The sequence below is a fragment of the Notolepis coatsorum genome, assembly GCF_963971535.1.
Source record: "Notolepis coatsorum genome assembly, chromosome: 17".
NCBI classification, from domain to species: domain Eukaryota; kingdom Metazoa; phylum Chordata; class Actinopteri; order Aulopiformes; family Paralepididae; genus Notolepis; species Notolepis coatsorum.
In genome coordinates, this window is record NC_140181.1 from 66,661,733 (window position 1) to 66,688,665 (window position 26,933).

At 46.3% G+C, this 26,933-nt stretch overlaps 1 protein-coding gene across 1 annotated transcript; it reads left to right on the plus strand.

The window, feature by feature from the left end:
* LOC311244066 (pepsin A-like) lies at window positions 1–26,933 on the plus strand (the record flags this gene model as incomplete). The annotated part of the gene is made up of 9 exons (XM_084333476.1): window positions 1–62; window positions 16,878–17,019; window positions 18,515–18,632; window positions 18,833–18,951; window positions 23,399–23,595; window positions 23,685–23,801; window positions 23,958–24,102; window positions 26,510–26,608; window positions 26,799–26,933. 9 exons carry the CDS (start codon window positions 1–3, stop codon window positions 26,931–26,933), a joined length of 1,134 nt encoding a protein of 377 aa, XP_084189602.1.

Sequence of the window (26,933 nt, forward strand, 5' to 3'; positions counted from 1 at the left end):
ATGAAGTGGCTTGTCGTCTTGTGTGCCCTGGGCCTGGTGGCTCTCTCTGAATGTCTCCACAGGTAAGTTCTACTCTGTTGACTAAGGTAAGGACCTCTGCAGAAAGCTTGGTTGACATTATAAACAATCTGAAGAGATTTGCGACTGATCTCAAAATGACACACACACACACATCTCACGACTCGCGACTCAGTGCATGTGTGTGTGTGTGTTCCTGTGGGTCGCTCATTGCATGTGTGTGTGTTAATCTGATGACAAATAAAGACTTATACTTGTATTTATACGTATACCTCGTACTGTACAGTGCGAAATAAATTGTTCCAGCAAAGTAGACTTTGTCAATACTGAACGACTTGACGACGCTTGTCAAGAACCAATTGCGCAGTAGGTTGGGAAATACTGGATCTGTCGCGTCTCTACTTTTCGTAGCTCCATTTCTGCAGACCCCTCTCTGATTGGTTGAGCTCCATTTCTGCAGACCCCTCTCTGATTGGTTGAGCGAAGCCCCTCTCTGATTGGTTTAGCTCGTCACGCGGTAAAAGGCGGATGTAATGTTATCATAAGAAGATAAAAATAAATGTACTACCAGATTCGCGTATAACGTTATTTCGCGTGACTTCGCGGTTTATTCATAACGTTATGCAAATTTCACAACACAGCCAGCTGTCAGAAACTGTACATTGTAACGTTATGTTATTTCGCGGCCTGCCCATTTGATGTTCCCAAATCATATTCAGAAAGTATCACAGAGACTTCTATTGACCAAGGAATTAGTTATTATTAGTAAGACACAACATTTCCGTAGCAATTGACCACCAGACTCTTTCTCTTAAGGCATTAACTGGGTTAATTAATATAAATGTTATATTGTAACTGTCTAGTTACACATTGGTTCCGAAACATGTATGTTCCAGGCTGCAATTAAAACTTTGAATCTGAGAGAGCTCTGGTCAGCGAAGCCGGCGATGCGAGCGATTATTATTGGTTTTTAATGACAAACCAATTACATAATCCAACATATGTGTAAAGGCACACACAACATATTCCAGTTAACGGTATATTTTTTTAATGATTCGTTATGGCGTAATCAATACTTCCATGCGTATAAATTGCGTTCGCGACCTCCATGTTTTGGGGCTATTCATCAGAAAACTTGGATCCGGGATTCGGCTCCCATCCGTCGGGCAAGAACTGTGTGTTTTCAGCCTCTCTCTCTGGAGCTTTACGGGTGGCGCGCGCCATCCGTCTTCCCCAGCCAGCCCTCGTACAGCGAGACAAGTCGGCCCGTCTGACCTGGTAGTCCGATAACCTCGGTTGCGGCGGTCTACCCGGGTTGCTTGGTAGGTAACGGAGTTTCGACTCCTGGCTAGAGGAGCTTGTCGCGGCTCATGCGCATGCGCGCACTCGGCCAATCAGAGAGGGGTCTGCAGAAATGGGCTCAACCAATCAGAGAGGGGTCTGCAGAAATGGAGCTACGAAAAGTGGAGACGCGGATCTGTCACCTGTCATCTCTCTCTGAAAGGTCCCTGTGGCTAAAACCCAGAATGCGCTCAGAACTTGTACGAGCAGAGAAGAGAGGAGAGGAGAGGAGAGGAGATGTTGTAAATATGCGTTCTATGCGTACGCCTGGGCAGCCAGCATCTAACTGTTCTAACAGCAATATATAATCCATTTCAGAAGAAGAACGCACGCAATAAGTTATAATAATAATTATTGAAACGTTCTCGGTTTATAAAGTCATATTTGGGGGCAATTGGCCAATGGTTTGCTTTCAACCCATGAACTCCTTCCTCTCTCACCTTTTTATATATATTTTTTTATTGTATCTACTAAAACTGTATTGTATTGTATTGTTTGTTTTGTAAAGTGTCTTTGAGCATTAGGAAAAGCGCTATATAAATCTGATGTATTATTAATATTAGGAATGATAGGCTTTTTTAATGTTTCTCATCTGGGTAAGAGTTTCTTATCTGGGTAAGAGTGCTCTCGACCACTCTTAGAATTTGGTCTTGCCTGAGAGAAAAGCAACAATAAGAAAACATTGCTGAATCCCAGGTAAGAACAAAATAAGAGGAAATGCTAGTTAAGAACGAAATCTGTTCTTATATCACTTCATGAATAAGGCCCATTGTCAGCTAGATGAAAAGCTCATCCTAAGAAAGAATAGGTAACACGTATGGGGCACATCTCATCTAATGGGACACAGGTCATGATTTATACTATAGGGATCCATATATTTATAGGTCAGTGATCAGGACTAATGAGGAAAAATTATTAATTTCTGTATAGTCCTTGGAAACAAATCAAGAACAACAAGTAACGTAGATGACTATGTTGCCACCCCTTTTACCGTTAACTCCCCATTGTCTACCTCCTTACTTGTAATTGTAAATGAACAATTAAATGATGACAACAGAACTTTTAATGTTTCTCATCTGGGTAAGAGTTTCTTATCTGGGTAAGAGTGCTCTCGACCACTCTTAGAATTTGGTCTTGCCTGAGAGAAAAGCAACAATAAGAAAAAAAATTGCTGAATCCCAGGTAAGAACAAAATAAGAGGAAATGCTAGTTAAGAACGAAATCTGTTCTTATATCGCTTCATGAATAAGGCCCATTGTCAGCTAGATGAAAAGCTCATCCTAAGAAAGAATAGGTAACACGTATGGGGCACATCTCATCTAATGCGACACAGGTCATGATTTATACTATAGGGATCCATATATTTATAGGTCAGTGATCAGGACTAATGAGGAAAAATTATTCATTTCTGTATAGTCCTTGGAAACAAATCAAGAACAACAAGTAACGTAGATGACTATGTTGCCACCCCTTTTACCGTTAACTCCCCATTGTCTACCTCCTTACTTGTAATTGTAAATGAACAATTAAATGATGACAACAGAACTGGAAGGGGAGGTGGTGTGGGCATGTGGCTATTTACTGTACGTCAAGTCATGTTTCTCTGTTTCAACTTTACATGCTCTCCCTTACTATACCAAAAGGTTTTGAGCTTATTGTCTTGAAAAAAGATACAGCGTCTAAGAATTATATTGTTGTAATTGGAGTTTATAGGCCCCCTTCAGCTGATGCTATAGGTCTATTGGCTGTTATATTTCGTATTGGCATCGCATCCCGCTCTTAAGCCATACCGAGATATACTTCATCTCATGTACCTAGTGTACTCCATCAACGAATAAAACAAAAATACACCCATCACCTGCCAGGCCCCGCCCCTAGTGGCGTACTATATAGTACTAGGCGTGGTCACCACTCACTCTTCCTCTATTTTCGTTTCCATCATAGCGGATGCAAGACGCCCTATGCAACTAGTTGTTATGAAAAGTTTAGAGAAATTGCGTAATATTGAATGCTTACCGGAGGTTTGCTTACCCCTGGAATCTTCAGGGCGTGTTCCAACCTATTCTGATGTTTCCTCATCTTGTGGCAGCAGATCGAGGGGCAGCGTGCGAGGTTTGGCTATCGAGCCGGCTCGCACACAGGTAGGCCCTGTGTCATCAGGCATTGATGCTAGTGTTAGTAATGCTGTGAAGTGTGTGTCGGCGCCAGGGGCGGGATGGCTTGGTGAACGTTCCCTTGAAGTGGACGGGTTCCAGGCGATCCTGGAGCGTGCTGCTAACACTAATGCTAATGCTAATGCTAACGCTAATGCTGAAATGGGTCACTGTTCTAATGTTCCCCGCTGTGGGATGTTGCCGCTTTTCCCTCCTCTTAACCGGTTCATTAATGAAGGTCAGTCGGTAGCTATAATATGGGGGGTTTTGCTGAGTCCTATTTACCCTTTTTACGGGTAAATGGGTTGACAACAGGGTGCAGGGCGGGTGTACCGTGGCTAAGTAGCCAGTAGTGTTGTCAAAAATATCGAAGTATCGATACATATCGATACTGAATATTTAAAACGGCTTCGATACTCATTTCCCGAAATACCGATACTTTCTGCAGTATCGGTACCAGCTGGCGAGTGTTCTACAGCAAGTTGTTGACATGCTGTTCAGAGCCCGCTTGCCCCTCCGCCTGCTCCAGCCCTCCCCCTCACAGAGTCACAGAGCCGTCTTCAGTTTGTAAATAAACATTTTAGCAGTGCCAGCGCGGATCTCCATAAAGAAATGAAAGAGGTTCGTGACAGCTGCTCTTTCAACGTCACTGTGACTGAAGCATTAAACCATTAACTCTAGTTTAATACATGATACGTTGTCTACTGATGGCGCATAATATCAAGAGCTGATTCGTTGTAACGTTACAGCTACCAGCTAACGTTAGCTACTGCTAGCAGTTAGCTCCGTTAGCTTAGCTGGCCACCGTTATAATTACTGCATGGAAACGGAGTAACGTTAACGTTTAAACGGTATGTCGAGGTCATACAATACTACAGTCGACTACCCCGTTTCCATCAAGTGTTTAAATAGCAGCAATCTTGTTGAAAATGTAACGTTACTAAAATGCTCCGAGCATAGCCTCTCTCTCTCTCTCTCTCTCTCTCTCTCTCTCTCTCTCTCTCTCTCTCTCTCTCTCTCTCTCTCTCTCTCTCTCTCTTTCTCTCGCTCGCTCTCGTTATCTTTAAATAAAAATCGAAACTGTTACTAACTGTAATACAAACAGTTCAGTTTGTCAGGTACATGCAACACAGATTACAGTGTTTACATCTGTCTGCTTGAGAAAATACCATGTTCTGCATTTGCAATAAAAATGATTGAAGTGAGATGAACAGTTATTTTTAAATGTGTGATGTAAAGATAAACAAAGGGTTTTAAAAGTGTTATATTTATCTTCTCTTATAGTACCAGAGAGAAGCTGAGGAGAATCGGCGGGTGGCAGTATGGACGGATGAGAGCTATACTGCTGCAGGATGGTATTTAGCGGCGGCCAGTGTTGTGGCTCAGCTGACTATTTTCCCTGTCCACATTAGCGTCGGGTAGTGGGGCTACGGGACCAGCCGACGCTGAAAACATTTTGCATGTTTGTGGTGTTATAGAAATCTTGACTCAGTCGCAAGCTATAACTGCGGGGAGGATTAGGATGCTATCAACGTTTGTTAATAGGCATGTCTGGTTGGAGCAATCTCCTCTTGGGGAAGAAGAAAGGTTTTCTCTCCTCACGGCTCCTTTTTCCACAGAGGGACTTTTTGGTCGTTCTGCGGAGGCGCAGGCGGTTGTTGATCTGGGTCCCACACCGCCTCACGCTATGCAGCCAGAGGTTAGAGCACGGCCTCGTAAGCGACTGTGGCGAGGCCCTCGACAGGCGGCCATGTTTCCCCCGCCAGTGTTACCCTGGGCGGAGAGTCAACAGGGGTCCACAAGGCCGACAGCCTTGGCGGCCGAGGGATCGGCCATTTTGGGTGTACTCGGCTTGGGAAATACAAGCCGTCGTCATTCTGCCGTGAACAGCCCGTTCCCCGTTCACTCCTCTCTCCGTTACCCACGGAAGCGGGGCTCTGATCGTTTTCCTTTGGCTGCGGCCCCACTTTTCGCTTCTCGTGGGGACAGGGGCTGACACCCAGTTGATGGCTGAGCCTGGGTCTGTCCGTGAGAATGTTGTGCTGTCGCGTGGCTCCTGCACCACACGTTGTGTGATGGGTGAGCCTGGTGTTACGGCTGCCACTATTTACAGTGGTCAGCAGGGGGACTCGAGGCCTCTTCGTTTGAATGCTCAGCGCGGGTTACCCCGGCCTCGCCTTCGCCAGGCCGGGTATCACGCTGATGCCTCCCACTCCCGTGAGAGCGGCAGTGGTCTGCAAAGAAGAGGCGAGCGTGATTTGGGTGATAGCAATATCACTGCAGGGCTACGGCGTGTAGGAGCCCATGGGGTCCTCACGCCTTGCATGTCTAGTTGTAGAACAACTCCTCAGCATGCGCTAGAGGGGTGTTCAGGGGGGGAGCGTGTGTCAACCAGTTTGATGGCAGCTTCTCCCGTATCAAACCGGCCCTTTCTGTCGGGGTCCCCCCTTGGGTGCGACCTCCCTGTCCGCGTTGGCGGGTTCAGGGGCTATGCACAGCGGGAGGGACCGGGCCGCCTGTTACTGTTCCGCAACTGTAAGTTACTTTCGGGGTAGGCCTGATTGGCCCCGACAGGCACGTGACAGGCGCGGCCACGCCCCGCGGCAGCCTCAGGACGCGCAACGAGGCTGCTGAGAGCTGTCGCACGGAAATAGGCTGTCTATTGCCTCGCGCTGCAACGCGGAAATAGGCTGTCTATTGCCATTCTCTAAGACAAACTCTAACCTTAACCAGCTCCTTAACAGCGCCTAAACTTAACCCTTTAACCTTAAGCAACTCCGAAACTATGCCTAACCTTAACCTTAACCTTAACCATGCCTAACCTTAACCATAAGGCATAACCAACTCCGAAAGAATATTGCCATTCTCTAAGACAAACTCTAACCTTAACCAGCTCCTTAACAGTGCCTAAACTTAACCCTTTAACCTTAAGCAACTCCGAAACTATGCCTAACCTTAACCTTAACCTTAACCATGCCTAACCTTAACCATAACATAAGGCATAACCAACTCCGAAAGAATATTGCCATTCTCTAAGACAAACTCTAACCTTAACCAGCTCCTTAACAGCGCCTAAACTTAACCTTTCTAACCATAACCAACTCCGAAACAATGCCTAACCTTAACCAACTCCGAAACAATGCTTAAAGTTAACATGCCTAAACTTAACGGCGAACGAATGCACGTTAAAAAAAAAAAAAAAAAAAAATTGAAGGGAATCGAACTTGCCAGCAACGGACGGTAGGATCCACACCAATGCAGCGCTGCCAATTGAGCTATTTCTGGATAGTGAAAAAGGGCGTATTACTGCTACATAATGCTGCCGCGGAGCGTGCCGCGCGGCAGAGAAAGTTGCGCGTCCTGAGGCTGCCGCGGGGCGTGGCCACGCCTGTCACGTGCCTGTCGGGGCCAATCAGGCCTACCCCGGAAGTAACTTACAGTTGCGGAACAGTAACAGGCGACCGGGCCACCTATCTACTGTTCCTTGCGGCCCAGCGTCAGTTGACGGCGGGTGCGCTTTGGGATTATTATCACATATGGCGACAAGAATGCCGTTTGGAGGGGTGGATGGAGAGAACGTTGAGGGAGGGGCTTGTTTTGCAGTTCGCACAACCCCACCCTCCGTTTTCAGGTTTGGTGCAGACCCTATTGTCAGGGTCAGAAGCAGTGACAGCCCTGGCCGACGAGATCCAATCTCTGTTGGCGAAGCAGGCTATAGTCGTGGTCCCGAGAGAGGACGCGATGTCAGGCGTCTACTCCCATTATTTTCTGGTGCCCAAAAAAATGGGAGGGGTCAGACCTATACTGTATCTGTCCGCGTTCAATCGTCTGATTTTGGCGAGACCATTCAGGATGTTGACCGTCAAACTCCTGCTGCTTGCTGTCAGAGGGGGAGACTGGTTCACCTCCATAGACCTGAAGGATGCGTATTTTCACATCCCGATTTTCCCTCCTCACAGGAAGTTCCTATGGTTCCTGTTTTAGGGCGTAGCGTACGAGTACCAGAGGTTGCCGTTTGGCTATTCTCTGGCTCCCCGCACATTCACCAAGTGCGTAGCGACGGCGCTGGAGCCTCTACGTCGTCGGGGAATACGGCGATCCATGCTCCCCGGTCTACCCTGCACATCAATGTGTTGGAATTGAGGGCGGTCCTCCTGGTCCTCAGACGGTTCGTCCACCTGGTGGTAGGCGAGCACGTTCTGGTCAGAACGGACAGTATGACGGCAGCGGCGTATATCAACAGGCAGGGTGGGACTCGATCCATCCGCCTGCACCGGGCGGCGGTCGAACTCTGGCTATGGGCATCTCGCAGGCTGCGCAGTCTGAGGGCGCTCCACATCCTTGGCATGGAGAATGTGGGCGCGGATATGATGTCTCGGGGCGGTCCTCGTGTCGACGGAGGGAGCGCAGGACGGTGATCCTGGTCGCGCCGGACCGGGGCACGGCGGTGTGGTTCCCGGTTCTGATCCAGCTACTGGTAGCTCCGCCATGGCTTATTCCTTGGTCGGCGACGGCCCTCTCTCAAGCACACGGTCGCTGTTTCAGTACCCGGTGTTGTGCCAACGTCTGATGGTGTGGCTGGTGAGAGGGTAAGTCTGGAGAGGATGGACCCTTCTGTGGTTGATACCATCCGGAATGCGCATGCTCCCTCCACTGTCGCGCTTTACGCGGGCAGATGGCGTATGTTCCAAGAGTGGTGTAAGGCGGGGGGCAGGGACCCGTTGTCCTGCCCCCTGGATGCTGTCCTTGTTTACCTCCAGTCTCTCCTTGATAGACTGTCGGCTTCGACGGTGAGGGTATATGCAGCAGCTATATCCTCTTATCATGAGGGATTTGAGGGTGATGTTTTGTTCAGCCACCCTCTTGTGAAGCGTTTCCTGCTTGGCGCCAGACGCGTTAAGCCGGTTAAACGCTCTTTGGCTCCGAGTTGGGATCTTCAATTGGTCCTCGGTCGGTTGTCCTTGGCCCCGTTTGAGCCTCTTGAGCAAGCGCCGTTGGAACAGCTGTCGTTCAAGACCGCGTTCTTGCTGGCCGTCACCTCCGCTAAACGTGTGGGTGAGCTTTGTGCTCTCTCGGTACGACCAGAGTGCCTGTCTTTTCGTTCTGATTGCGGTGCCACTCTGCGGCCTAATCCTGCCTTTGTGCCTAAAAATATCCGGAGTTCCTTCCGCTCCAGGGATATTGTGGTTCAGGCGTTTCATCCACCTCCTCAGGCTAGTGAGTTGGAGGCGGGCCTTCACCTGTCATGTCCGGTCCGGGCTTTGGGGATTTACCTCAGCCGTACTCAGGGCCTCAGGGCTACCGATCAGCTCTTTGTCTGTTACGGTGGTTCTCGTGCTGGTAAGGCACTATCGAAACAGCGCCTGTCCCATTGGTTGTGCGAGGGCATTGCCCTTTGCTACACGTTGGCCGGGCTGGCTCCCCCTGGGGGCGTCAGGGCGCACTCCACTCGTGGGGTGGCAGCCTCTGCCGCTCTGCTGGGTGGGGCCTCGGTGGAGGACATCTGTGCTGCAGCTTCATGGTCCTCCCCGGGTCCCTTCGTAAGGTTTTACCTCATGGACATGACCGGGGGTTCTGTCTCCCAGGCGGTTCTGAGGTCTGTGGCCTCTCCTGCTTCCCGTCCTTTGGTGGGGTAGCAGGGGTGTGTGGGTATGGGCCACAGTGTGTTGTGTCACACGTGGTTCCGCCTGTGCTGTGTGTTCAAGGGGTTCTAGTTCCCTCTTGTTCGCACTCGGGTGGAGTTGACTGCGCCCCCTCTTCATTAGGAAGGATGGAGTGACGGGACTCCCCTCCCCCTTGATGTGGGCTTACGGGTCCTCAGGGGGTGCATCTGTCGGGCCTCGCGTATGGCTCGGTATGGCTTAAGAGCGGGACGCGATGCCAATACGAAATATAACGACAGGTTATGTATATAACCTAGTTATATATGAGTACTGGCTAAGCGTCCCGCTCTTAGCGTGCCCTGAGTTCCCTTGGGGAAACTTTTCTTTGGAAACGATTTTTTCCGAGGAAGAGTGAGTGGTGACCACGCCTAGTACTATATAGTACGCCACTAGGGGCGGGGCCTGGCAGGTGATGGGTGTATTTTTGTTTTATTCGTTGATGGAGTACACTAGGTACATGAGATGAGGTATATCTCGGTATGGCTTAAGAGCGGGACGCTTAGCCAGTACTCATATAACTAGGTTATATACATAACCTGTCGTTCTATCTTCTCAGTATTCATTAAGAATTGATCATTCTAGATTATTTCAACATTGATTGTATAGTGCCTCAGATTATTTTAAAGTGGACAGATACTTTCAACAAATGTATGACTTCATTGGATCTGTGGAACCAGTTAGTCTGAATCTAAATGTAATTATTTATATTACCAGCACGTCTTTCTTCCCTTGTATTAAACACATCATTGTTGGTTAGCGTAACTACACACCAGATTAAAATTTCACCAGAATTGTTTCCCTGCCTGGCTACCCCACACCCAAGAATAAAAAATAAATGTTTACAAATTGTAAAACTTTCACAAAAGAACATCCAATTGATGTAGCTAATGTATTGATTGTGTCTCCCTTGTGACATGTTATTAAACCTGTTTAATTTGAAAACCTCAAATCCTGGCCGAACAACATGGAGTAGGCTACTTATGTAATTTCCCCCCAGTGCCTAAATAGCATTTCATTCTGCAAAATCCATACAAAGACTGGGCAAAACCCATTTTCCATAATATGTGTGTTATGTACCATGAGCTTGATCACTCCTGTGTCATTGTGCATGCAGGTGAGGGCTGCTAACTAGCTGATTGCTGCTGATTGGATACCTACCTGGCAGCTTAAAGCCACTCCCTCAAACACACATGCAGCCTGACGGTTGCTAGAAGAGATTGTGTAAACAGAGTCTTTTCACGTCCCACCATTTCTTTGATCTTTAGTTTGTACTAGTATTCATTGTTAGAGTAGTCTTTTGGTTTAAACACAGGCATTGGTGTCTGTTTGCACTTATGTTGCGTCCCTTTGAGCCAGGGTCGTAACAGTTGGGCGCTCGTCCGGGAGTGAATTTGGAAACAAATACCCCTAGAATTTGTTTGGTGTTTTTTTTTTTTTGCATGGTGTGTCGTGGTGCTATAGTGTGGGTGGTGATCGTTACATGTTGTGTAACGTGGGGGCTTGAGCCGATCGTCAAACAGGTGAGTATGCCCTTATTTTTTTTGTAATTTGATTTGACTACTTATATGCTGTTAAAATATATAGTTTAGTGGACACCACAGGTAGGTAGGGTCATTATTTTCTGGTTGTTTGTCAGCTTCTTGTGTACCACTTACTCCTGGGGCAGTCAGAGAAGGGATTAGTACCATCTACTTGTCTTGTACCATACTATATGCTTGACGGGTGGATGGTCAATATGATCTTTGGCTGGTAGCAGGTGTGGTTGAAGAGGGTTAGGTCTACAGGGCGCTAGCTTAAGGGTAGGTAGGTTAGGGTGCCAGAAAATACAGGTAGTGTGGTAAGGCCTGATGTAGTTTTTTTTAGGGTAGACATGTGGTGGGCCGTTTGACTGCAATTTAGATGTAGAAGCTGTAAGTAGTCATGTCAGGTTATAAGGGGCACCTGTTTGAATTTGTTTGTTGTATTTAATTTTTTGTTTTGAGTGTAACTCAGTGTTTGGATAGCCTACCTATTCGCACCTGACCTCCTGCACGTATGACACATCTACTTATTTCAGGGTGTTTTTTTTTTTTTTTTTACTTGCAAACTAGAAAGGTGCACTCAGTAGAACACACATCTCCACCACGTCGCACGCCGATCACACAGGCGGACAGGCACAAAGGCTGACTGCTCTCCTTATAGTTAGTAGTATTAGCATTAGCGTGTTAACGCTAACAAGGGGTGCTTCGGTGGTTCTTCAGTGGTTCTTCAGTGGTTCTTTAGTAGCTCTTCAATGGTTCTTTATGGTTCTTCAGTGGTTCTTCAGTGGTTCTTTAGTAGCTCTTCAGTGGTTCTTTATGGTTCTTCAGTGGTTCTTCAGTGGTTCTTTAGTGTTTCTTCAGTGGTTCTTTAGTGGTTCTTCAGTGGTTCTTTAGTGGCTCTTTAGTGGTTCTTCAGTGGTTCTTCAGTGGTTCTTTAGTGGTTCTTCAGGTAAATTGTGTGTATGCTAGTGTGCTTTTGGCAGTTTTTGGTAACTCTAAAGTTAGCAGTTTGTGTGAGCAGTTTGTGGTGCTGGTGCAGTAAGGATGGCTTCCATTAAGGATTTTGTTGATCACCCTTCTCATGAGATGTTGGAGAGGTTTTCCAAAGAACAGCTTCTGGAGCTTGCTGTGCACTACAAGGTAGAGCTTACTCCAGTGAGAAACGTTTGAAACCAACTGCCTTGAGTGCTTTGAGGGTTTTACTCATTAAGGAGCAGGTGCTTGTGGCGAGGGTGGAGGAGCCGCTTGTTTCTGACGTGTCTCCGCTACTATCTGGGGTGGCGGAGGGTGAGTGGAGGCTTCGAGAGTTAGAGTTTAAGGAAAAACAGCTACAGCAAGAGAGAGAGGAGAGAGGTAAGGAGCGTGAGCTTAAGGAGAGACAAATGTTGCTGGAGCATGAGCGTGCGCAGAAGGAGAGTGAGCTTAAGGAGAGAGAGAGGAGAGAGGAGCGTGAGCATGAGCGTGAGCGTGAGCTTAAGGAGCGTGAGCTTAAGGAGAGACAGCTACAACAAGAGCGTTACTTGAAGGACTTAGAGTGAATGAATGAATGAATGAAAACTTTATTTAACAGATTGCAGAATGGGTACAATACAGTACGGCTCAATACATACAATTGTTAAGGGGATGCAGACCTGAGAAAGACGTTTGTCTTGTTTCCATCAGGGTCCCCCATTTTCAATTCATATAGACATATATGACATACATGACATACAGATAGTCAGTACTGCTACATCTATACATTTATGACATACCAGATTTGCAAATACAGTACTGTTTGTGATACAGAAGGAGTCAAGAAAAGGGAGTATATACATTTGACGTAGAAACTGTACATTGGAGGAGGTTGGGTGGGGGGGGTTGGGTACATTGGGATATTGACAACCATACTGGGTAATTTACATTGGAGGTGGTTGGGGGGGGGGGGGGGGGGGGCGGGGGGCACGAACGTGCGCAGAAGGAGCTTGATTATAAGCATGCTACCTTGCAGGCGAGTGCTCTGCCTTCAGAGTCGCGTTTCGGTTTTGATGTAGGCAAAAATATTAGGATGGTGCCTCCTTTTTTTGAGAAGGATGTGGATAAGTATTTTCCCCTTTTTGAACGGGTGGCAACCACGTTAAAGTGGCCTGATACGGCCTGGACACTGCTGCTGCAGTGTGTTCTTGTTTGTAAGGCGCAAGAAGCGTATACTGCTCTGTCCCTTGACCAAAGTGCTGACTATGAGCTTGTTAAGGCTTCCATATTGAGGGCTTATGAGTTGGTCCCCGAGGCCTATCGTCAGCGTTTTAGAGGCTATCGCAGGTCGGAGGGACAGTCGTATGTTGAATTTGGAAAAGAGAAGGAGAACCTGTTTGACAGATGGTGCACCTCTCAGAAAGCAGTCAAGAGAGCAGCTTAGACAGTTGATTCTCCTAGAGGAATTTAAAAGATGTGTTCCTGATACCGTTCCACTCATCTAAACGAGCGTAGGGTATTGAAGATAGGCGACGCCGCTGTCTTCGCTGATGAGTTTGTGTTGACACAGAAGTCTGTTTTTGTAGAGGAGGGCCGTGTTGAGTCCAGGGGTAGGCGTCCTTTTCAGGGGGGCCGTTTCCCAAAACCTATGTCTGCTGGTCAGTTTACTTCACCTCCTAGGCGGGGTGGTTCTGCTAGTGCATTCCCAGAAGGGATTATATGTTTCTACTGTAAAGAGCCTGGTCATATCGTTGCTGGGTGCCCGGTGCTTGAACAGAAAAATTTCAGAACGGTGGCTCTGGTAGAAACCGTATGCAGAACACCTCAAACGTGTGGACAAAGAGCTCGAGGGTTCCTCAAGATTTATGATGGATGGATTTGTTTCCCTGACTGATGCACTAGAGTCCAAACAGGCTATAACAATTTGGAGAGATACCGGAGCTTTTCAGTCCCTCATTCTGGAGGGGATTTTGCCGTTTTCAGAAAAGTCTTCTTTGCATTCCGGTGTCGTTGTTCGTGGCTTTGGAGGTGGATTGGTGGATGCACCTTTGCATGAGGTCACACTCAACTCTCCCTTAGTATCAGGCAATGTTGTTGTGGGGGTATGTTCTCACATCCCCATAAGAGGGGTGTCCTTCATTCTAGGGAATGCTTTGGCTGGTGACAAAGTGCTGGCTACTCCAGTTGTAACTCCCATTCCTGTGGTTTCTGAGGTCCCTGATGAGCTGACACAGAAACATCCAGGAGTGTTCCCTGTGTGTGCTGTGACACGGGCAATATCAAAGGGCAAAGGTGATGTTGTTGATACTTCGACTTGTGACATTACACTTAGTGACACATTCTTTGTTGAATTGAAAAGTGAACCTGTTGAGAATTTTGGAAAGCACACTGTGGATGTACCTCTGCATAATGATTCTCTTGATTGTGCCTTTGTGTCAGGCCCGGTGGTGAAACCAAAGTTGACATGCGTGCCGGATATGCATGTGGCAGGAGATGATCTGGCAGCGCAGTGTCTCAAGGTCTTCCCAGCCTGTACGGTGGCTGAGGCCACGAACGAATTGGAGGATGAATGTGGGAAGGATGCTATGAGAGATGCTGTTGATTCATGTGACACTGTTCTAGTTGAAGAGGCTACAAGGCCTGGCTTAGGCTGCCAGCCTTCCCACAGTAGCTCTATTGTTCCTGATGTTTCACTTGTGGGCAGGGATGGTCCCAGTATGTCAGTTGATGATTCTGACCTTGATTCACGTGTCCACACTGACTCTCTGCCATGCACTAGGTGTGCTAGTCAACCTAGTTACCTGTGTCCTGTGGAGCAGGAGCCGCCTTCGCGGCCTGGTCTGATGAGTGGCAACCATTTTGATCAGGACAATGTTATTTTGTGTGACGCCATTTTGGATGGTATTCCAGACGCTTTTGTGACTGATGTATTGCCCTGTTCCAGGGACGGTGGGGCTGTACCTGAGGCGGTGCATCCTACTCTAGATGTTCACGGTTTGCAGTATCCTGAACTGCCAGTGCCAGGTGGGATGGATATGGGCGCTGTGGTGGTATCAGAGATCTATGGTTTTTGTTTTTCTGTGTTCTTTCCTGTTGAGCGCAGTGAGCTTAGCTCTCATATTGATTTTGGTTTGCAGTCTATTTTTGACAGGTCGGTATCGGTGGAGGAGCCTGTTGAAATGGAGCTCATATGTGATAAGGTCTTGGTTTGTCGATGGGGTCCTAAGTCTTACGCCTCAGCAGTGGAGGAACCTTTTGTGAGGTCTAGCTTGCCCGAGAGTCGGGACAGGGTTGTTTTTTGTTTTACACAGCATTGGCGAATGTTCCACAGTGGGGAGCATGCGACACGGTTGATGGTCGTGGTCGACAGGGGCCGGCCCGTTATCGCTGTTGTGGTAGTGGCCCTGACAACTAATGGGTCACAATATATTTTGTTTACGGGTTTGATGTGTAGTGGTTGCCTCTTGGGCAACCATTTTGGTGGGGGAGGTGTTATGTACCATGAGCTTGATCACTCCTGTGTCACTGTGCATGCAGGTGAGGGCTGCTAATTAGCTGATTGCTGCTGATTGGATACCTACCTGGCAGCTTAGAGCCACTCCCTCAAACACACATGCAGCCTGATGGTTGCTAGAAGAGATTGTGTAAACAGTCTTTTCACGTTCCACCATTTCTTTGATCTTTAGTTTGTACTAGTATTCATTGTTAGAGTAGTCTTTTGGTTTAAACACAGGCATTGGTGTCTGTTTGCACTTATGTTGCCTCCCTTTGAGCCAGGGTCGTAACAATGTGCCCTTTAAAGTTGTCTGTGGCTATCTTAATTTATCTATTAACAGTGAGTGAGTTACAGAATATGTATTTTGGCATCAGGCGTGATGAGAAATGTAGATTTAAATACATGTACATAATGCCTGGGTAAAGTTGGTTTGATATTGGATATTCACATATTCAATTTCTATTGAAAGGGATAACCTGTCCCTCGTGAGTTCTTGAATTGATATGGTCATGGACCAGTCGACCAAAGATTCGCGGAACGACAGAGTATTTCAAACGGAGCTTTTATTTCACAGAGAAGAGAACAGTCACCCTCCTCCTACAGCCCATGGGCTCTTCCCCTCGCACACCAATAGAAGAAAAAGTACATCACATTACATGTAATTTATACCCTCTTGGACAGAGAGAGAAGGGGAGGGGTGTGTGTGTGTATGTATTTGTGTGTGTATGTATGTGTGTGTGTGTGGTGTGTGTGTGCTAGTCTGTGTGGTGTGTGTGTCTAAGTGCAAAAGTTAATGGATGTTTTCTAAGGGGGCCATCTGGTTAACATCCATCTAATGGTTCGTGATATTCATGACAGTTCTCATAACAGTTGGTGTGTAACTGTGTGTATGTGTTTGTAAGTGTGGGTGAGCGATGTGTGTGTGTGTGTACGTGAGTGTGTGTGCGTGTGCGCGTCGGAAGAGGAGGATGTGTGTGTGTGAGGCGCGTGATCAGGATGTACAGGGGGCCCTGTGTGTGCGTTAATGGGTGTGTGTGGAAGGAGCCTACAGCCACGAGGTCAGCAGGTCACGCCACATGCAGGGAGGGAGAAGGCAGACACACAGACGCCAGGCCCCATTAGGCATATTATACATTATGGCCTTTAGATAAGATATTGACATCAAATATTACTAGATCAATGAACTAAAACTATCACTATCTTCAATACTTTTGCATGTGGGTAAGTCAAAACATTTATTTTGACAGTCAGGGTAGGGTGGACAACAATCAGCAACTAAAATAAATATACATTAATTGCCATTACCGTTTAAATTATGTTTCAATTCATATGGTTCCAATTTTAAATAAAGATATGTAATTGTAATGAATTACCATTGAAATGCAATAGTGTTAAATGGAAATGACTAGATATGCTACCTCAAACCAGAGGCAATTACTAAAAATGTTATATGAAATGGTTATGGTTACATTTTTGTTGCTGATTTGAGATAGTATCTAGAATTTAGCCAGCATTGGTTTTGGAACAACTTTTTTTATTTTAACGCTATTGAATTGAAGACCCTTGGTCATCAGTTACACCCCCTCGAGTAAAGTGTTACAGAGAAATCATTTAATCACTAAAGTACATACTTATTCCATGAATAATTTGTGTAGGTGAGTCTACACAGTCCTCATTTCAAATAATCACAATTTTAGTTTATTCATTGTTCTGATGTATTCTGCATTGTGTGCAGGGTCCCTCTGATTAAGGGGAAGACTGCTAGGGAGAGTCTGGAGGAGAAGGGTCTGTGGGAGGAGTACAGGAAGCAATATCCATACAGGGCCACGGCCAAGTTCTACGAGCAAGGAACCGAGTCCATGACCAATGATGCTGACGTAAGTCCTCACCAGAACTGGATTTGGTTATTTTGATTGTGTAGAACATTTAACTTTAATTGATGGATGTGTTCTGGGTTGTTGACTTGTATTATGTTGGTGACACTGACTGAACCAGGTTATACTGCCAGTGTACAATATACAGACATGCGTCTTCTTGATGTCAACCTGTGTTGTGGCTACAAGGATGATGGATGTCATGATGTCAGGATGTCATGATGTCATGATACTACTCCTAGCTCTCCAATGTGCAATATAAAATACGGTAAAAACTCCTAGGCACAAATAACTCCATATGGCACAAACAACTATTCTTTTATTTTTATCTACTTTTTCTCCCATTTTCTATTTTTCTCCCATCCCAATTTCGTATTGTCCAATTCTACCCTCCCCTGTCTCGGACGTTGTTAGGCCATGCCTCCCACAGGCCGGCTGCAATGTGGACGAAGCCTTTAGTTGCATCACGTGTCCCCTCCGGTACACGACGAGGCAGCCGTTGCATCTTTTCACCTGCACAGCGCGATCTCTCAGCGTCGGGGGTCTGCGTGGGAGGGACACGCCGCCCCCGTTGCTTCCTGATTCTGCTGCGCAGGCGCACCAACCGACCTGTAGGAGTCGCTGTTCACAACGTCCGATCCCCACCCACCAGCTTCCCACCCCTAACACTGCCAATTGCGTTAGTATGAACAACCAGCCAAGCTGGTAGCAATGCCGAGAGCTGGGCTTGGACCCAGCATCTCCTGCATTAGTGGCGAGCGCCTTGCCCACTGCGCCACTTAGCCGCCTACAAACAACTATTCTAACAGAACAATCTCCAACTGAGAAGGTTTAACGTGACATTGTTTCCGCAGTCAGGATAGTTCTATGCACTGACCACAGCCATGTAGGCAAGTGTTTAATTACAGCAATATACTGTATGTTCATCAACACTCACTTTATCAATTCTGATTGGGAGGTGGAATCAAAATGTTAGAATTTCCCCCAAGATTGTAATGTTACCTTTTTAGCAAAGGCATGTGTCAAGCTAGCGACAAAAACGAAGACTTTCAGTCAGAATCTTTCAAAATAAAAAATAAAAGACATGTGTCTTTTCAGCTTTTTTTGGATGATAATATAATTTGTTGTTTTTCTTAAAGCAATATCGTTAGTAGATGCATTTCTAGATCACACAAGCCTATGTAAAAATGGGCAAAAGTCATTATTATGATTATGATTGACTACACAGTAAATTTTGCAGAGTAAATTTTACTCAAACTGTACTCAGTTTGAGTAAAAAGTACTCATGCAGTTTGAGTCAAATTTACTCTGCGAAATTTACTGTGTATACATGTGAATTATCTTTATAGTTATTGCCATTTATGTCTAGAATATGATATGAATAGGCTGTAATACATCATGATGCTGATGAAACAACGTCAGCTGAAATATGATGTTGGTCAAATTAACAACATAGCAAAGGGCTGTGTCTCTGTAACATCTTCTTGTTCCACCACAGATGGCCTACTATGGCGTGATCTCCATTGGCAACCCTCCCCAGTCCTTCAGCGTCGTCTTTGACACCGGCTCCTCCAACCTATGGATCCCTTCTGTCTACTGCAGCAGCCAGGCCTGCCGTGAGTTTGAACCCAGAATGCTATTTCTTCCCTGTATGTCCAGTGGTTCCAAATACATTTTGGCTCATTATATTCTACCAACTGTAGGAGAGTTGTTTTCCCCCCAGTGGATTTCAATCTATAAGATGAGCAAATATTGTTGTTGTATATGGTTGTTTATTCTAGTTAGTTCATTCTTAAATTGTCTCTCTATTTTGCAGAGAACCACATGAAATTCAACCCACAAAAGTCCTCCAGCTTCAAGTGGGGCAGTGAGTCACTCTCCATCTGGTATGGCACTGGCAGCATGACTGGATATCTGGGCGTTGACACCGTTGAGGTAATGTCACAGGTTGAGGAAATCAAACCTGGATGACCATAGTGGGTTCCCAACAGAGTACATAGCTACAACAGATGGAAAAATACACTATATTAGTACAAACAGTCAAATACAGAAATGTGGAAATGTCCCTTTTGGCCAAGGGAGAGACGGCCAATGGCTTTCCCGCTGAGAAGGAGGTGTTGGGGGTCCGGCGGTGGTAGTGTGTAGGTGTAGGGGCTGTACTCCCTATCCTGCAAAACCTGGCACTAGGTTAGGTAGGCTACGTGATTTAGTAATGATATGAAGTTTAGCTTCTGCAACCAAACTGAGAAAATGGTTGAACACACTGCAGCTCAAGGAAGGCTGTGCTAATGCTACAACATCGAACCGGGTTCGCAAACATGTTATCTTATTCTGCGCTCAACAGACAATGGCATGCAATACAAATACAACAACGTTGCCTGGGGTTCAGGAGGCTTCCGCTAATGGCCAGAAGGGCTCCTGTTAACTGTCCTTAAACTAAAATAGTTAAAATAGCCACAGCTAGTGTCACCAGACCCCAATGAAAAGTACCCCAGTCTACAGCTAGGAAGTGCAAGCGCACAGGTGTACTTTCCAAAGAGCTCAGCTGAACTACCACAACAGATTCCCCAGGACCACAGACAGACAAGGAGAGAATGTTTAGCAAAAACAAGCAATACTTTATTACATAATGGTATTTAAGAAAAACAGGCAATACTTTAATACATAAGATACAAATTCATAAACCTACCTAAACACTATTAGACTAGATTAAAATACCCACGCCTCTTAAGCCTAGGGTAGTTTAAAAGGAGGAAGTGCTCCATGCCCCGTAAACCCACCCCCAGACTGTTACTCCCACCCACGTCACCTATCCCCGCCCCTGAGACACTACACACGTGAAGGAAAAAGAGTCTACCCTGCACACGGGTCTATGACTTATCAAACGTCAACTTAGAATCACACTATACCACACGGTTCACTGCAAACATCCTGAAATAAGCATCGATATCACACTATCCCTCGGGAGCCACGGCAAATGATTTGGGGAGAATATAGGTAGATAAATACACACTAAGTGTTCACACGGTAAATTAAGGGGGGTTTGGATAGGATAGTGGGTGTTGTTCACCGCTAGGGGTTGTGACCAGGCCTAAAATACTCCTCCCATATCCTAACCTAGGTCTGGGGCAGTGGAAGCGCTGAGTTACAAACAATACGAAAAAAGGTTAATGATAACCGGGGCCCGAAGCGGAGGGCCGGAAGGACGCCACCTCCTTCCGCTCCCGTAGCCCCTCTCGGCTTCGGGCTAAAAACTGTTCGGTCTGTACTGGGGTGTTTTAGGCCCTCCTAGCACCAGGCGTGCAATAATGTCCTTCCGCCTGTAATGAAAGGCACAGTCAGTAAGAGCAAGGTTCCCCCCGTTCACGGGTTCGTCACAATGCACAATGGATTAGATATCCTCCATATGATTTAGAAAAGAGAGAAAAGGTAGTTCACAGAGGATGGAGAATCCACAATACTAGGTTCCAGTCTTCGACAGTATTACTGGCTTTACTGTATGCCGTTCCGATAATCTTCAGCTTCACGCCACTAATAATATTCCCAATTCAAATGCAGTCACCGTTCGTCTATGTCTTCATTTACCACTCAGGAAAATTGTTTGTTTGTTTAGGCACGTATTCTACTGTCTTGCGTTCTTTACTCACGGCGCCCGGTGTGGCGATAATGTCCCTCCGGTCTGGAGCTCCACTCGTTTCCACTCTGGAGGAAACACCGCAGTCGCCGCTATGAACTGGTTCCACTGGAGGAAAGGTAAAAACACCAAAAGAGCTGTGTGTCCTCGCAGCCCTGCGTCCTCTGCTAGCGTCCTCTCGACTCCCGTTTTCGTTCAAGGAAGCAGCAATAGCACCGTGTGTACCAGCAATATCACCAGTCGGCGTCCTCGGGTTTCTCTTTCCTCCTCTGCTCCGGGTCTCGTCCTTCTGTGTCTCGCCCCCAGCTGACAATACTCGCCTCCCTTTTGAGCGAGTTCGCGGGGTTCCAGGTGTAGCCGGTGTGATCTTGTCTGCGTTGTGTTTTAGTCGATTCGACCCCTGTTAAGGGATCGCCCTGAGTGGGAGTTGAACCCCGGACGCCGGCGTCGCGGGCGGCATCACAGACCACTAAGCAAGAAGTGAATTCACTGCTTGCTTCCGGGTCTGGATGCCTCTGGGGAGTGAGTTTACTTGCAGTACCGCTTACCATCCACAGCCACGTCACTACTTGTACCCGTGACTGCGGATATACTGCGGTACCTCCGTTACACTCACCCCACTAAACTCACACCACCCAGGGCATCCGGGTCTAACGGCACCACATGTAGCCGGTGTGATCTTGTCTGCGTTGTGTTTTAGTCGATTCGACCCCTGTTAAGGGATCGCCCTGAGTGGGAGTTGAACCCCGGACGCCGGCGTCGCGGGCGGCATCACAGACCACTAAGCAAGAAGTGAATTCACTGCTTGCTTCCGGGTCTGGATGCCTCTGGGGAGTGAGTTTACTTGCAGTACCGCTTACCATCCACAGCCACGTCACTACTTGTACCCGTGACTGCGGATATACTGCGGTACCTCCGTTACACAGGGCACCGCCCCTATGCGCCAGCCAGCCAATCAGCTTCCTCCAACGGCACAGCCTGTAACGCAAGAGAGAGAACGCCCATGGGTAGATCCCACCGCTCCATGAATACACACAGAGACACACATACCCCCACCCGCGACACTAGCCCACAAAATAACTTGGCTACCGTAACAAGGGAGGACTGAGTATATGCAGGCAAAAGAACCACAGAGTAAATCTCCAGTCGGGCAGAGAAAAGAGCCAACTTGTCTAGGTGTGGCGCATTCATTCACAGTTAAATATCCAACACCAACATGTGAGCAGAAAATAATGTTACTGAGCTTGGGGAGGTGTAGCAGAGGTGATTCCCAAGCCAAGGGATCAAGCTGGTTGTGCGTTGTAGTGGTTGGATTGGGGAAGGATGCGTTGGCATTGCAAAGGCGTGAACAACCGTCGCACCTCATGGTACCAAAGCACCTCAAAGGCACTAAAAACCAAATTACAAACATCTCAAAACAAACTAGTCAGACTACTGCTTGACCTGACTCCTAGAACCCACCTCACCCCTCCACACTTTGACAACCTAGGATGGCTTAGAGTAGACGACAGAGTACAGCAACTTGCAATGGGCCTGGTCTACAAGATACACTACACGACCAAGGTACCCATGTACATGTCAAAATACTTCCCAAAGGTCAGTGAATAACACGATCACAACACCAGAGGGAGCTCCACAAATCATGTTAAACCAAGATTCGGCTCAAACAAGGGACTAAACACGTTTCGCAATTATGCCACATCAATGTGGAACGCCCTACCCAAACCTGTAAAGGAATGTGAATCACTACCCACTTTCAAAAACACTCTCAAAGAACACCTACAGGAGACTGCAATTCGAAACTGGCCCCTACAAATGTCCTAAACCAGTTGTACAGTAAATGACCAAGTATGGCTTTGTCAGTATTCCAATGTACAGTGTCCCCCACCCACCCCCTGCCCAACCCCCCCCCCCCCCCCCCCCCACCTGCAATGTACAGTCCCCCGCTACCCCCCCCCCCCCCCCCCCCCCCCCACCCACCCACCCAACCCCACCCCATCTACCCAACCTCCTCCAATGTACAGTTTCTACATCAAATGTATATACACTCTTTTCTGGACACTTTTTGTATCACAAACAGTTTGCAAATCTGGTATGTCATAAATGTATAGATGTAGCAGTACTGTCTATCTGTATGTCGTGTGTGTCATATATGTTATGATGAATTGAAAATGGGGGACCCTGATGTAAACAAGACGAAAGTCTTTCTCTGGTCTGCATCCCCTTAACAATGTATTGAGCTGTACTGTACCCATTCTGCAATCTGTTAATAAACTTTTCAATCAATCAATCAATCAATCAAACAGCTGCTGGGAAGATTGTGTGAGACTTTTTGTAGGAACCAGTCTGACCAGTCTATATTTCCTACCTGGTTTAAGGTTGGAAGACTGAAGCCCATAATACCATTGTCTTCCTATCGGAATGCTTTGAGAGACAATAGGAGGGGAGAGGGGCACAAAACACAGTAACCAATCACGCACACACAAAAAAAACAATCACAAAAGCCTGCAACTCCTCCTCAATTTTTACAAAAGTTACTAGTGGGGCATTCACACTGCCTCTGGAAAACAGCAGCATAAAAACACAGGAGAATCCTTGTCAACCTGCGGCAGTAACCAAAACATGCAAGAGGAGAATTCATACTTTGCCATACTTTAATTTTCACAATCCGCTTTATGCTTGTTTTTCTTTTAAAAGAAACTGTGAACTTTAAGTGAATTGTGAGTGACAGGTGCTTCATGTGTCCAGGTGGGTGGAATCTCTGTGGCCAACCAGGTGTTTGGACTTAGCCGGACCGAGGCTCCCTTCATGGTTGGCATGAAGGCTGATGGTATCCTGGGATTGGCCTACCAGTCCCTCGCCTCTGACAATGTTGTGCCTGTCTTTGACAACATGGTCAGTCAGAAGCTGGTGACTCAGAATCTCTTCTCTGTCTACCTGAGCAGGTAATACAATTGTATGAGAGGGCAGATTGGTCATTCCGTCATATTAAATCCACGTATGACCGGTGACCACTGTCTTTATTCTTCTTCAGAGACGCAGCGCAGGGCAGCGAGGTGATCTTTGGTGGCTATGATAGCAACCACTACACTGGTCCACTCACCTGGATCCCTCTGTCCTCAGAGACCTACTATCAGATCACCATGGACAGGTAATTAACACTTTCAAAACAAATCCAATTCAACAGTCACAAAACTTGAATTTGTTAACATAATTGAAACCATTCCAACATGCAACTTTTGCATCTCATGTCAGTGGCAGTTTTGAAACTTGACCATGTTCTGCATTCTGCTGTTCTTCATTACAGTGTTACTATCAACGGTCAGACTGTGGCCTGCTCTGGTGGTTGCCAAGCCATCATTGATACTGGTACCTCCCTTATTGCTGGCCCAAAAAGTGACATCAGCAACATAAACTCCCATGTTGGTGCCACTACTGACCAGTATGGAGAGGTAAGTCAGACCACGTCATTTATGTTATTATATGTTGTGTCTAACTTCATATTTGGGTGTCTTGGTGATTGCTGTTGTTAGTATTGTTATGTTTGTAGTTGTCTGTTGTTTAGATTATCTGATTATTGTCTGATTATTGTCACATATGCACAGGATACATTTCCGAAAGGACAGTAAACCAATCATCCAATCAGTGCAGTTTTCATAAATTGCCGTTAAAGAAATCGGTAGGCCTACAGGTAACAACAGTTAGACACCTCCTCAGAGATCTCTAAACTAAGTTATGTTGAAAGAACTGCTTAGCAAAACAAAATATATATAATATAACTATTATATAAATATACATAAGTAGGCCTATATACATTTTTCTTTTAATATATTCTACTACAGAGAAATCAAATATACTCTTATAAAAGAAGCTAATGCAGTAAAAGCTGCACCAATTAGATACAAATGGAACAGCTTCTGTCTCCTAAGTGGGCAGGACTTTTACAAAGTGCTATCGTTTACACTGTGAGATTGCAGGACAAGTCTGTAGCAAACTTGTTCTGCACTGGACCTACAGGTAAGAAAAATATCAGTTAAGTGTAAAAATATTTAGAACACCTTGAACTTGTAACTTATGGTCCAATATTTACCTCAGTTTCTAGGGTAAATAAAAGAATAGCCACATTAGGCCAAAACCTGTACCTCTCGTAGCCTCTGACTGTGAGGATGGGGTTCTTGTGGAGCCCAATAGCAAAACACAGGAGGAGAGAATGGAGCGGTTTTAGGGTTCTTGAATTATTCTTCCCAACCAAGCAGAGTATAACAGGAATGTGAAACAGGAATGTGAACAACACGGAGGTTATGATGTTCTTGGGGGGGAGAAGAATGAGAGCAGGTGCACTTCAGCGAGAGAGAGAGGACACCGGTCTTGCGCTTGAGAGCGAGCAGGAGTCCTTTTTGCTTGGCTCGAGACGTCAGGGTGGAAGGACGCTGGGGCTCGAGACGTCAGGGTGGAAGGGCGCTGGAGCAAAGTCCTGGGGCACAAGAAACAGAAGGTTAGGGAAAGCATAAACAGGGGTAGTTACAGCTGGTCTTCAGGTAGCGTCGTCGTACCTCGGTAGGCAGTTTAACACTGCGACGTCGGATGACGGGATCTGCCAGTTGAAGTAGGGAACGCTTGATGAGGTGATCTCTTGCAGCCGCGCTGATTGCTCCTCATCTGGCAGACTCGAGCTCCGATCGTGACACTGACGGCTCTAGTGTCCTAGATGGAGGCAGTAAGCCTGTCAATCCCACACTTTATGTAGCTCACGTAACACATTACAGGAAGTGAGAACGACTTGGTTAGTCTCCCTTTGAAAGTCTCTGGGTGAATTATCACTGAAGTCACATCTGTGATCCAGCTAGTAAACCTGGTTGAAAAAGTTGCGTTTGTGGTGTCATGTGCACCTTCGTTTTACTAGACACACTCGTTCTCCTTATCTATTCCACAAGTCTGGCTTTGAAAAAAAGTGCCCCTGGTGGTATAGATAAGAGGAACAAGCGTGTCTCAGAAAATGTCTGTGTGTGATAATGCATTTATAGAGCGCTTTTCCAGACATTCCAGACAAGCGATTTACAATGTAAAGCGGACATTTCCATACACTGGCACCAGGCCCACAAAACACATAACACAATGGATTGGTTTTATCGGGTATCACAGTAGCTAAAAAGCTGATCGCATCACGCTGGTTTCAACCGGAAAAAATGTGCCGGAAAGTTTGGTTTCTTACATATCTCGATGTGATTTATCAAAAAATATCTACAGCAAGAATTCTGGGTCTCAATGAATCCAAAATGTCAATGTGGTTAGAAGTGGTGGAGAGAATAAAAGCTAGCTTATAATGGTAGTGTCTGGTTAGGTGCGTGGGATAATGGAGGTACTTCCCAAGGTGGGGTCCGGGAGGGGGGGGTTCGAGCTGGAGCATATGTGTGTAGGTTTTTAGATAACAGGTATTAGGGGTATATCTTATATAAGACAATTAACTAAAATGTGATTTCATTGGATGTGCTCTGACAATTAATGCTTGTATATCTTATCGTGTGTTGTCATGTTTGTTTATGTGTTTGTTTAAAAAATAATAAAAAAATAAAATACAAAAAAAAAATAACACAATGGCTGAAAGTCTTAGGGAGACAAGGTTTAATATCAGGCAATTAAGGGGAGGTATGATTAGGTGGCCTTGGTGTTTTTATGGTGTATTGGGTAGTAGTAAATTGTGAAATATTGAGACATTTAGGTAGTACTGAATTGCGAAGGTATTGAGACGTTTAGGTAGTATTGAATTGTGAAAGCGTGCTTAATTCAGTCACATGATTGTGAAATATCATTACTACTATAACCACACAAATGCCTACTATGTGACATTCATTTAAACAGGCCACAGTCAACTGCGGGGGCATTGGGAGCATGCCTGAGATCACTTTCACTATCAGTGGACACGCCTTCACAATCCCTGCTTCTGCTTACGTCTTGAAGGTCAGTTGCACACACACATGGACACAAATGCGAACACACACACATACATGCCTGTACAGTCTCACACAACCAACACATTTCACAGGATCAGGTATCATAATAGTATTCTTGTTTGTTACCATGACTAATCAGAACACATATAGTAAGCTCTTTGCGAGTGGAGTAAACGTAATACATTTTCTCTCTGTAGAGCGCATATGGCTGCAGGACTGGCTTTGGTCAGGAATACTCTAACCTCTGGATCCTTGGTGATGTCTTCATCAGGGAGTACTACACCATCTTTAACGTTGGTGGCAAATACATTGGTCTGGTCAAGGCTGTGTAA